Source organism: Mesoplodon bidens (genome assembly GCF_964165515.1).
Source record: "Mesoplodon bidens genome assembly, chromosome: 2".
Classification (NCBI taxonomy): Eukaryota; Metazoa; Chordata; class Mammalia; order Artiodactyla; family Ziphiidae; genus Mesoplodon; species Mesoplodon bidens.
The window spans coordinates 74,730,467-74,744,033 of record NC_138177.1 but is presented as its reverse complement, the minus strand read 5'-3'; the positions used below and the strand labels follow the sequence as shown (position 1 = coordinate 74,744,033).

The window sequence follows — 13,567 nt, the reverse complement described above, 5'->3', positions numbered from 1 at the left end:
TCTTAAAATTTGTATGGAGACAAAAAGACCCCGAATAGCCAAAGCAGTTTTGTGGGAAAAAAACGGAGCTGGAGGAATCAGATTACCTGACTTCAGACTATACTACAAAGCTACAGTAATCAAGACAGTATGGTACTGGCACAAAAACTGAGATATAGATCAATGAAACAGGATAGAAAGCCCAGACATAAACCCATGCACCTACGGTCAACTAATCCGTGACAAAGGAGGCAAGGATATACACTGGAGAAAAGACATTCTCTTCAATAAGTGCTGCCGGGAAAACTGGACAGCTACGTGTAAAAGAATGAAATTAGAACACTCCCTAACACCATACACAAAAATAAACTCAAAATGGATTAGCAACCTAAATGTAAGACCGGACACTGTAAAACTCTCTAAGGAAAACATAGGAAGAACACTGTTTGACATAAATCACAGCAATATCTTCTTTGATCCACCTCCTAAAGCAATGGAAATAAAAACAAAAATAAACAAATGGGACTTAATGAAACTTAAAACCTTTGCAAAGCAAAGGAAACTACAAACAAGACAAACAGGCAACCCTCAGAATGGGAGAAAATATTTGCAAACGAATCAACAGACAAAGGATTAATCTCCAATATATATAACCAGTTCATGTAGCTCAATATTAAAAAAACAAACCCAATCCAAAAATGGGCAAAAGACCTAAATAGCCATTTCTCCAAAGAAGACATACAGATGGGCAAGAAGCACATGAAAACCTGCTCAACATCACTAATTATTAGAGAAATGCAAATCAAAACTACAATGAGGTATCACCTCACACCAGTTAGAATGGGCATCATCAGAAAATCTACAAACAACAAATGCTGGAGAGGGTGTGGAGAAAAGGGAACCCTCTTGCACTGTTGGTGGGAATGTAAATTGATACAGCCACTATGGAGAACAGTATGGAGGCTCCTTAAAAAACTAAAAATAGAATTACCATATGACCCAGCAATCCCACTACTGGGCAAATACTCAGAGAAAACCATAAATCAAAAAGACACATGCACCCCAGTGTTCATTGCAGCACTATTTACAATAGCCAGGTCATGGAAGCAACCTAAATGCCCATCAACAGATGAATGGATAAAGAAGATGTGGAACCTATATACAATGGAATATTACTCAGCCATAAAAAGGAACAACGTTGGGTCATTTGCAGAGAAGTGGATGGATCTAGAGACTGTCATACAGAGTGAAGTAAGTCAGAAAGAGAAAAATAAATATCGTATATTAATGCATATATGTGGAACCTAGAAAAATGGTACAGATGAACTGGTTTGCAAGGCAGGTAGTGAGACACAGATGTAGAGAACAAACGTATGGACACCAAGGGGGGAAAGTGGTGGCGGGTGGTGATGGTGGTGTGATGAATTGGGAGATTGGGATTGACATATATACACTAATATGTATAAAATGGGTAACTAATAAGAACCTGCTGTATAAAAAAAAATTTAATTTAATTAAAAAAAATTTTTAAAGGAACCAAAAGAGAACATGTTTTTTATTTCACTCTATATATTTAAATGGATGAAGTATTGTTGTCCCTACTGTAGAGAGGAGGCAAAAGAGGTCCAGAAAGTAAAGATTCCTGTGTCATCTATAAATGGAGTTAACAATACCAGAGGTATTGCAGGATTTTAACATCAGAGACAGCAAGTTTGGGGTTAAGCCAGATGGGGGTAGCGGATGAACAGGGTCTGTGTCTCTGGCTGGTTGGAAGGGATTGCATTAAAAAGGCACAGTCCAGTAATCCCACTACTGGGCATGTATCCTGAGAAAACCATAATTCAAAAAGAGTAATGTACCAATATGTTCATTGCAGCTCTATTCACAATAGCCAGAAGATGGAAACAACCTAAGTGTCCATCATCGGATGAATGGATAAAGAAGATGTGGCACATATACACAATGGAATATTACTCAACCATAAAAAGAAACGAAACTGAGCTGTTTGTAATGAGGTGGATAGACCTAGAGTCTGTCATACAGAGTGAAGTAAGTCAGAAAGAGAAAGACAAATACCGTATGCTAACACATATATATGGAATTTAAGGGAAAAAATGTCATGAAGAACCTAGGGGTAAAACAGGAATAAAGACACAGACCTACTTGAGAATGGACTTGAGGATATGGGGAGGGGGAAGGGTAAGCTGTGACAAAGCGAGAGAGAAGCATGAACATATATACAGTACCAAACGTAAGGTAGATAGATAGTGGGAAGCAGCCGCATAGCACAGGGAGATCAGCTCGGTGCTTGGTGACCGCCTGGAGGGGTGGGATAGGGAGGGTGGGAGGGAGGGAGACGCAAGAGGGAAGGGATGTGGGAACAGATGTATATGTATGACTGATTCACTTTGTTATAAAGCAGAAACTAATATAAAAAAAGAAATTTGGCTTGTTTTTGCATTTAGAAATGTGTCTGTGTATGTGTGTACATGTGTGTGTGACAGAGATTGTGTATGTCTACGTGTATTCATGTAATATACACAAATATGTATATATGTTTACCCCACCCCATTTTCATGCTCTGTTCTTCTCCATAGTCCTCATGCCATCTGACATCATACATATTTGACTTGTTGATTTCTTCATTTTCTATCTTTCTCCACTGAAATGTGCAGTTTTCTCTGTTTTGTTCACTGCTGCATCCTCAGTACCTGGAAGAGTGGCTGGTATTCCATAAATATTTGCTAATTGAGTGAAAATGTGTGTACATATATATTTATGTCAAATATGGTTCCATGGCCATATGGTTCTAGTGGAAAGGACAGGAGGTCAGCAAGGTGTCCTCTCAGAATTTTCCAGATCTCAGCATGAGATGTTCTTGGTCCAAGAAACCAATGAACACCAGTAAGAAAAAGCATTCCCTACTGTGGTTGGGTGGTAACTGGGAGGAGGGTGAGGCAGGACTGAGGAGCTTTACCTTTCCTGGGCATCAGTGTCTGTTGAGGGACCAGGCAGCTCTCTTCTTTCAAGAGAAGTGGCTGAATATACCTGAGTGACAGATGACCCTTCTTTATGGCATAGAAGATCAGATCCTCTGCAGCTGATAAGGCAACAGGGCTGGGCCTGCTGCCTGAAAGAGGATGACATGGAGCACAGAACTGTCAGCAAGAAGCTCCAACCTGGTCTAGACCTGGAGGGAAGACAAGACGACCACCTGAACCTGAATAGCTCATGGGTGGGAAGAGCAGAAACTGGCCCAGTAGCCAGGACAGAGGAGCTGAAAGGCAAGGAAGTACTTGCACACAGCTCTTAGAAACTAAGTTGGTGACCTTTTCCAAGTGCCAAACTAAACTTTATCCTCTCCATCTCTAGGTGGAATCACTGGGAGACAGTGAAAGCTACATGCAGAGGGAGGCCCACCTGACCAAGTCAGGAATGCCCCAGCATGGTGAAAAGGGTGACAGTATTTACTTAGTAGCCTCTACAATCAGACATGTGGCCAAGTGTTCTTTACATCCATTAACTCATGTAACTCATGTAATCCTCACAGAAAAACCTCTATTACTAACCCCAGTTGGCAGATGAGGGTCCTGGCAAGTGCCAGTCATTTATCTATTGGCTCTTAATTCCATTCTTGCTCTGTGCTCTCCTTTGTTCTACAGGGGGCTGGAAACCTGCAAACTACATTTCCCAGGCTTGCTTGCTGGCCACTGCTTGGGTTCTACCAATGGGAGATGCTGGGGAAGAGAGGAGCCATGTTTTCCCGCCTCTGAAGCCCCAGCCTCAGGGTCAACTTCAGACTCCAGAAGTGATGGCAATAACTGTGAACTCAAGCAGTGTCAATGGTGGCTTCAGCAGTCTCACAGGGGTGCAGACCAGAGAGGAGAACGAGAACCAAAAAATGCATGTCATAGAATCCAAAGGTGAAAAGAATTTCAAGAGAGGGGCCATCATCAAAGAGGACAACATGATGTAGGCTGAAAAGACAAGAGTGTTGAGACAACGGAGCAGAGGAAGAGAGTGCAGACAACTCCCTGGCAGAGGGACAGAGGGGATGACCATTACCTAGCTTATTGCCAAAGAAAGCGAGGTCCAAGGACATGTTGTTGTAGCCCTGGGCATGCATGCCTTGGATGTTCCAGCCGACACCTTTGTACACCCTGCCATTGTCCCCAACCAGGAAGCTGCCAGGTAAGGAAACATGATTTAATGGCAAATTCCTGTAACAGGAAACTTCGCACCCATCCTCCGAAGGGAAAAGGGTTCTAGAGGCTCAAAAATACTATGCTTCAATGACATAACGGTGGGAGGGAGGGTGATAACGCATTTTAGACTTCCAAGAGATGTGGGAATATATTTTAAATTTTGTTTTGACTTAGCTTACATGTGTTTCCCAGAACCTCACTTTAAAATACTCATTTGGTTCAAAGTGGAATTCACATGTGTGACTCTCAAGAACCTGAGAACAATAGTTCAACATTTTTCAAGGGCATGAGAATTCATTCGTCATGTTTTTAAATTATAGGACCATGCACTTGAACACTGAAAACAATCAACCTGAATTCAGGGATTCCTTTATGTTAACTTTTTCTTCAGTTTCTCCTTAGGAATTCCTAAGCTCTTCTTTATCACAGAAATTTGTTTAGGATGTTCCTTTTCTCGGTTTATTTTTTGAAGCCAATGGATCTATTTTTTTGTTGTTGTTTTACTTCCTCCTTTCTTTCTCCTTTGTTATAAATTTCTCGTCCTCCACTTTCCAGTTACAGTCTTCAAAACTGATGTTTTCACAACTCTTGACATATTCAGCTCTTAATAGGTCATGAATTTCCACAGCAAGCTGAGCACAGAAAGACCACTTCCCTGAAGTCACCAAAGACCCAGAATGGAGTAGGGCTGACCTCCCACCCTGTGCTGACATTGGTCTGAGGACCAGGTTGGGGCCTCAGGGTGTCTGCCATGTCCCTGGCTTTGCTGGAGTACTTTCAGCAGGCTGCTCTGTCCCTGCAGCCTTTGGTCAGTTCAGTGTGAAAATAGCCCCTATGGCTACAGCAGCTGCAAGGTACAAACTGGAGACTGTTACACTGTCACTGCAAAAACCTGACTTCAAGATGCAGTGGCTGAAGTCGACAACACAGCAGTGACAATGGCGGGGTGGTGGGGGCACTAGTGGTAGGGACAGCAGCTGAGCTGTAGTGAACACAGCATCCACAGAGGGTAGACGGGAAGACCCCCCACCTTGGCCCCCAGGGGCTCTGGTGGCTAAAACAGGGGCCTCAAGCTGTTTTTACTTATTTGCAACTAAAAATAAATCAAGAAGAAAATGTGGGTTATCCTTTCCAAAGTGGATAATTCAGAAAGCATTTATGTTTGTCTTTAGAATTCGGGGGGGAGAGCACCATTCCCTCTCTCTCTCTCTGTCTTCTTCTACAAATACATATATATCCTGATTCTTGAGGGGAAAAGATGAGGTTGTGGGCCTCCATTCCACAGATAATCCTCAGAGGGGGTACTCAATACACAACGGAAGTATCTCCTTGCCTCACACATTTGCTTTTAACACAGGGCCCTCCTCCTTGCATACCCAGTGGGATATCTCCTGTGGGATCCCAGTCGCACTATGAGGTGGCCCTTCAGGATACCTGGTACATCTCGGGGTAAAAGCCCTGTCTGCGTGCAGAAGTGGAACAAGGCAGGACTAGGAGGCAATCTGGGAATAGTTCTGGGTCCATGCTCCCTCGCTGAGTGACTTTGAGCAAATTCTCCAGCTTCTCCAGACCACAGCATCCTCACCTGTGACACAGGGGTGGTAATATTTCTCCTGCCCATTCCTCAGAGTGACTGGGAGAGCCTACTTGAGTAATACTTGCAAAGACCTTTGTAAACTGAAATATTCTTCGAGCTCCAAGGGGGCGACTGTACTTATTACAAGACCTCTCTTGCTTCTTTCTGGGAGCTCCCAGCGGCTAAGACCACATCGACATACATGGCTCGGAGCTGTCTTCCTCATGACCCCTGGGGGATTTTGGATTTTGTTTCTATTAGCATTTTTTAATTCATTAGAAAGGCAACATGAATGGGAAATTAAGAAAAACAGAGAAGGGGGAGCAGGAGGCCCCCTCAGAGGGATAACTCGAATGTGGGCTCCGGGGGCCCCACCAGCCTCTTACATGTAGGCCACATCGCACCAGCCTTTGTTGTAGACTGAATGGGACTGCAGGCCCCGCAGCTTCCAGCTGCACACATTCTGCTCCTGCCACTTTATCCCCGTAAGCTTGTCCATGATGACACAGGCCACAGGCCGGGTCAGCTGGGCCCTGCAGGTCAGGAATCTCACCCCCCACTCCTTGCGGGAGACAACGGTGGACGCACCTGGTGGGGGGTTCAGGGGAGAACCACAGGCTGGCATGCTAAGTTCCTGCCCCTGCCCGCCGCAGGCTGTCCAGGCCACCCTGGGTCCTCTGTGATGGGAGAGGCCCCAGGAGGAGGCGTGCATCACCACAGCCACCCCTTCCCATCTCCATATCCCATTTAGGGTAAAACGAATCCCCATGCAGACTCCACACTCAGCCTGGGAAGTCAAGTGGCCTTGTTCTCCAAACACTTCCTCCTTGTACTTCCCTGGAGAACTTTGCCCATCTTCACCTCTTCTCTGCCTGCAGAAAGCAGTCCCAGCAGCACCCCCCACCCAACCCCGGGGTTCTGAGCCTACTTCTCGTGAAGCACGTCAGCATGGATGCCTCGGGATGCGTGGTGCCCACTGGCATTTGCCCCGGTGTCTGACTTGCCTTTCATCGGCTGTCCCCTCAGAACATGACTCTCTGAGGAAAGCTCTACCACTCTCCTCAAACCACTCTCCCCGGCAGAGTCCATATGAAGCCCCATGAACACTGAGTACGGGTCTCCCTCCTTCAGATGAAAATACACTGTGAGCAGGGCCATGAGAGCCCCACGCAGGACCCAGGACCTCCCCAGCTCTCCCTCACTATCCTTACTTGAGGGCTCCCAGGAGCTCTCTGAGGGAGGCAGTGTTTCCACCCTGAGACCTGGGGACTTGGACCCTTGTCTTTTCTCCCTGGGTTTCGTCTCTTTCCTGGAACCCACCTTTGCCTAAGGACTCAGGACAATCCAGGGGAGTAGTTGGGGTTCCACCCCACCCCACCCACACAGCCCAGCCATAGTGACGTCCTGAGAAATACTTCTGGCCCCCTAAGAAGCCCAAGGCCACCCCCAAATGGCCTCACCACTAGGACCCTTGAGAATGAGTGTGAGATGCCAACAAACAGGTCCAGAAGCTCCTCTGACAGCCCTCTGGCTTGGGTGTCATTCCAAGACAACTGTGGGGAATCCCCTGGGAAGGAACACTGCCCTTGGTGCTGGTCCTCTGAGAACACCTGGACCAGCTCTTAGGCAGAGGTTCCACATCCCCCCTGCCCCCCTAGCCAACAGCCTCTTGGCCTCCCCAAGTCACCTGACTTCCTCTAGGAAACAAAGAAGAGGAAAACCACGGATGCATCTGGCCTCACTCCGCCTCTGCCTCTCACATCTGCCCCAATGAGGCCTTCACTCTCCCCATCCGCCCCAAGCCTCCCTCCATTTCAGACTCAGTGCCGTCTCTCCTGCCTCCTCATCTGAGCAGCTCTGCCTTTCCCAGTTGACTCGTATACATATTAATAGATCAGAGTGTCATGTACCAAGATGGCCATCATCACGTTAACACGTATTCATATATTAAGCACCTAGTGATCCAGACAAGGTTCTTGAAATACAGAAATTTACAGATCGTTGTGACTGCCCTCACAAACTAGAATTTTTTAGATAAGATTAATGGAAGATTAATCATCACAAACATGCCTCATCCCCCTCTGCCTATTCGGTACCAGAGGTCATGGGGTCAATAGCCACTAGAACCAGCAGTGTCATCCACATCACCTCCCACAGGCTGGCTCTGTAATGTACAAAGCATTTTCAAGGGCACTATCAGCTTTGTGGCTTAAAACAACTTTGGTGAGATAAGCAAAGCAAATCAACTACTTCCTCTATACAGATGAGAAACTGAGGTGCAGAGAGGTTATTTGTCTAAGACGATATGGGTTTTAAGCTGTGGACTTGCATTCCAACCCAGGCTGTCTGACCCCAGAGCTGTGTTGATAACCACTAGACCCTTCAGCCACCCCAAAATTGTCAGATGACTTGGGCAAGTCACTGCCACAATGTGGCCTGTTTCTCTGTCTTTAAGATGAGGTTGTTAAGGGTCTCCACCATGGTTCTGAGATTCTGTCCTTTTGTAAAATCATCAGGAACAAATACTTGACCATGACACTGAAGCCAAGTTGTGCTGGGCAGGCTGGAGAGGCTGCTAAGGATGGGAGCCCATCTCAGCAGGGCGTGGGGGCACCTGAGCCAGGCTCTGAAGGGGAACATAGCTAGTGGGGAGGAGTGAGAACACTGGAGAGGATGATTTCCAAATGAAACCGGGCTGGGGCTGATGCCAAAAGCACTTGTGACCCAGTGAAAGAAAACTCACCCCAGGCCCCGAGATCCAGAGCAGAGATGACAAGAAACCACAGCAGCATCCTCCTGTGGAAGTAGGTCACCAACAGCGAGAGTATAGACTACAGCCCTGGGAGAGACACCGACAGTTAGCCTGACCATCCTCACGCTTCCAACAGGGCTCCCACCCCATTACAGGGCCCCCATCTGCCTCCCTGCCAAACCTGTGCACCTCCTGGGGCCAGCACCTGGCGAGCCTTCTCAGGGTCCCCAGCACAGGGTTGACCCTCAGCAGGTGCTCAGTAAAGGTGAGGGTGCTAACACCTCTGTCTAGCCACCACCCTCACCAGCCTCCTATTACCCTGAGAGCTCTTGGTCCCTCCTAGGAACCCGGTGCCTCATCTAAGGCCTTCCAGCATAGATAATAACAATTTCTAAAATTCCTGAGTAGCTATTATGAATAAACCATGTGTAGATATTTTTACATCTAGTGCTGCAATTTTATATTTAATCCTTATAAAATTCCCATAAGATATTTGTAACCCCATTTTTATAGGTGAGAACACTGAGGCTCAGAGGAGCAAACTACAATAGGAGGAGGGGTGGCCTTCATCCCCAGCGCTATCTGAGTCAGACGTGTGTTAAGTCATCCAGTTCGGTCCTCCATCCTGCAAAGATCCCTGATAGATGCTCACCTCACTTCTTCTTGAGTGAGAATAGTAATAAATAACAGCAGCTACCATTTACTGTCACAGCCTATTTTCCAAGTATTTGCTGAGGACTTCATAGTTATTCCATTAAGTATCTTCACAATGACCTATGAGACCTGTACATACCATCAGGAAACTGGACTTCAGAGAGTTTAAGTCACTTGCCCAAAGTTACCTAATTAGAAGGGGCAGATCTATCTGACTCCAGAGACTCTGCCTGGAACTGCTCCACAATCAGCTTGAGTTTCTGATGGTGGAGATTCTCAATGAGCATCCAAGAGGTTAAACTCCGGGATTATTGTGGTCCTTTCCAGCTGCAGGAATATTTTCTGCTGTGTCAGGCAGAAATGAGTTGTTTACTTGGTCTCAATCCAAATGAAATATCAGTTCCCTCAGATGTCAACCAAAACATCAACTTTTCTCCCAATTACCCTACTGAGAAACCATAGAGAGAGGTTTGAGATAAAATGGGGCAGATCACTGACCTCCAGAGATTTTATATGATAATCAATAGTTCCCAGATGGAAAATGTGTAGAACCCCAGTTTAAGATGAGCATATAGGAGCTTCCTGGATCAGGACAGGAAATCTCTTGGCCGTTGGCACCCAGGAATCCAGTCATTCGAGAAAACTGTGTCCTGATGACAAACCAGCCCACCACAGAGGAGGAGGGAAGCCACCTGATGAACATGTGGGAAAATGCTGAGCCTCTCTCATTGGCCAAATGAGAGGCAAGGATTAACTTGCCCAAGTTGGAAGCCCTGTAGGCTGGCCTCCCAGGAAAGAAGCTGGCCTCTTGCAAAGCTACCTAGAAACCAGCAATCAATTCTGGTCAATAGGAGGTTTATACCCTGGTCGCTTAGCCATGGTGCTTCCCCAACCATGAATGATAACGAGGCGAGTGCAGTCCCAAGCTTGTCACATCATAAGCTGAAATTGCAAGGCTTGAGCCCAACCCCTCATCTTGCTAGGGCAGGGACTGGTGGGGTCTCCCACCCCCACCTCCAACTGATACACCGAGCTGGCAGGACAGGCTGCAGCCACAGTTTGGCCACCGTGACTCACATTGCTATGCACCCTCTGTACTTAAAATGAAGATGAAACATTAGGACAGGAGACAAGTGAGACACAATAGATAGGGATTCCTGGTTAGACAGAAAGGGAAGAAATTGGGTAGAGGTAACCCCAGGACCCAGAGCCTTGGCAAGAAAGATCCAGGTGTGGTAGAACCAAACCCATTTAGAACAATTTAGGATAGAGAAAGTTGTCTTACTTGGAGGAAGAATTCAAGAGTGGAGATCAGGGAAACGTTCTCCACTATATTAACTTTTTAACCTGATAGAGTCCAGTCCCTCTAGTAGGAGAGGGCTTCTCAAGAAGACACACACACACACTCAGAAATACCTGTGGGTCCCTTGCTGTCCCAGCCCCACAGGTCAGGCTGCAGCTGGCTCACCCCTCATTGGCTGGCAGTGCCTTCCTTTCAGGCTTGGCCTCTGGCCCTGCCCTCCTTCTCCAGCTGCTGCCTCCTCGGCCTTCTCTCTCCCTGGCACTAGAGGGCACTCCCTCCCCGGGAATGGAGACTGGGCCCTGGCTTTCCAGAGAGAAGAGGAATGCCGGGAGCCCTAACCAAATGGGGAGAAGAGGAGGAGGGCGGAGCTCTGAGGCTCTGAGGAGCTCTGTCCACTATCCACAGCACCGAGAGGGACTCGGTGAGACCAGACAGGTGCTGACAGCAGGGGACCTGCCCTGTGAAGAAGCCCCGGTACTTCCTCCCTGGGAAAGGGCATGGCTGCCCAAGGCTCCCTGAGCTCTTTCCTCATCCCCAGTCCCCAGGAAACCCAGCAAAGCCAGGGGTTGTGCCTGTGGGACCTGAGGGTCACCTCTGGGAACGTCCTGCCTGTGGGGACAGATCTGCTAGAGGAGTTTGAAGGCTGTGGATGGAGGTCGCTCCCCAACAGCCCCCCACCCCACTCCTTTCCACTGGCCTCACCAGCAGGGGCAGGATAGGGGCAGAGAAGTAGAAAAGTACGTCCCAGGAGGCCACACACACTGTGTCCTCATCACTAGAACTTACTTCCACCCTGTGGCCAGGGGTCCCATTCTCTCACCACCCCTACCTCAGCAGCAAATTGTCAACCACCCAGGAAGCCCCCCAACAAACTGAGACTCTCCAGCCCCTCACCCACTCTCAGCTCATCCCCTAACATGCTCCACAGTCTGCAGCTCTGGTCTCCAGAGCCCTTGAATCTTCACAGAGGAAACTCCACATGACCCTTTGCACAAGTGCGATAGGACAATGTGTCTCCACAGGGACCTGCAGGGGCTCCCACCTCCCAGTGGGTGGGGCAGCCTCATGAGACCCTAAATGGACCCTTCTGAGGGAACACCCCCAAATCTGCACGGGTTGCCCTTAGTGGAGCTGCAGAGTCACAGAGGCCCGGGGTCCACAGAAAAGCTCCCTCAAAGGGCTGCACTGGTTCCACCTACTCTTCTCACTTGTTGACCCACCCAGGCCCAGGGCTGAGTCTCCCCAAGGAGAAGACTCCACTTCCCACCACTCCTCCTTCCAACCTCTGGCCTTGGTTGGCAGTGAGGGGGGCTGGGTGGGGTCTGGGCACCTATTGATCAAGCCACGAATAGCCTGCCAGGGTCGGGACCTCCATGGTCTCAACCCAGGCCTGGATTAGCCTGGGACCTTGGGGCCCGCCATGACCTTCTGACATGAGGGAACCCACTGCCAACACAGGATCCCCAAGTGTGGACTCCCTTCTCTTTCAAAGCCCTGTCCAGCTTCTCACTCCTTCCCACCACTCACCCTATTCTCCCCCACCCATTCACTTTCATCCTAATCAGCACTATATGGTCACAGTCAACATCTCCACAGAATGTCACAGGACAACAAACAGACCGGTGTGTATTTCACGCTCACTCACTTCTTCATTTATTCGTGCACTCCTGCATTTATTAGTTCAACATATTGCTCCGTACTGGGACCACGGAGGTGAGTCAGGCCACATCCCTGGCTCGGGGAGCCTCAGCAGAGTGGAGGAGAAAGACCTGAAAGTCAAGAACTTCGGGCAGAGCAGAGGTCATGGCCTTCAGCACACGCCATGCTTCATTGTTAATATTCTTATTTTCCTTTAAAATTAGTTGACAGGGAGATTGTTAAATGTGGCGGAAGAGTAAGACGCGGAGATCACCTTCCTCCCCACAGATACATCAGAAATACATCTACACGTGGAACAACTCCTACAGAACACCTACTGAACGCTGGCAGAAGACCTCAGACCTCCCAAAGGGCAAGAAACTCCCCACGTACCTGGGTAGGGTAAAAAAAAAAGAATAAACAGAGACAAAAGGATAGGGATGGGACCTGCACCAGTGGGAGGGAGCTGTGAAGGAGGAAAGGTTTCCACACACTAGGAAGCCCCTTCACGGGTGGAGACTGCGGGTGGTGGGGAGGAAGCTTCGGAGCCACGGAGGAGAGCACAGCAACGGGAGCGGAGGGCAAAGCGGAGAGATTCCCGCACAGAGGATCGGTGCCGACCGGCACTCACCAGGCCGAGAGGATTGTCTGCTCACCCGCCGGGGCGGGCGGGGCTGGGAGCTGAGGCTCGGGCTTCCGTTGGATCACAGGGAGAGGACTGGGGTTGGCGGCGTGAACACAGCCTGAAGGGGGTTAGTGCACCTCGGAGAGCCGGGAGGGAGTCTGGGAAAAGGTCTGGAACTGCCAAACAGTCAAGAGACGTTTTCTTGCCTCTTTGTTTCCTGGTGCGCGAGGAGAGGGGATTAAGAGCGCTGCTTAAAGGAGCTCCAGAGACGGGCGCGAGTCGCGGCTAACAGCGCGGACCCCAGAGACGGGCATGAGACAGTAAGGCTGCTGCTGCCGCCACCAAGAAGCCTGTATGTGTCACTATCCACACCTCCCTTCCGGGGAGCCTATGCAGCCCACCACTGCCAGGGTCTCAGGATCCAGGGACAACTTCGCCGGGAGAACGCACGGCGCGCCTCAGGCTGGTGCAAAGTCACGCCAGCCTCTGCCGCCGCAGGCTCGCCCCGCACCTGTACCCCTCCCTCCCCCCGGCCAGAGTGCGCCAGAGCCCCCGAAGCAGCTGCTCCTTTAACCCCGTCCTGTCTGAGCGAAGGACAGACGCCCTCCAGCGACCTACACGCAGAGGCGGGGCCAAATCCAAAGCTGAACCCGGGAGCTGTGCGAACAAAGAGAAACGGAAATTTCTCCCAGCAGCCTCAGAAGCAGCAGATTAAATCTCCACAATCAACTTGATATACACTGCATCAGTGGAATACTTGAATAGACAACGAATTAACCCAAATTGAGGAGGTGGACTTTGAGAGCAAATTTTATTATTTTTTTCCCCTTTTCCT

At 48.8% G+C, this 13,567-nt stretch overlaps 1 protein-coding gene across 1 annotated transcript; it reads right to left on the bottom strand.

Moving 5' to 3' along the window:
• Window positions 1-1,697: 1,697 nt before the first annotated feature.
• On the bottom strand, window positions 1,698-8,552 carry LOC308629909 (peptidoglycan recognition protein 3-like; the record flags this gene model as incomplete). The annotated part of the gene is given in 7 exon segments (XM_081258239.1): window positions 1,698-1,738; window positions 2,957-3,109; window positions 4,045-4,163; window positions 6,147-6,348; window positions 7,221-7,244; window positions 7,247-7,327; window positions 8,504-8,552. Coding segments are annotated over 7 exon segments (669 nt in total).
• Window positions 8,553-13,567: the final 5,015 nt, after the last annotated feature.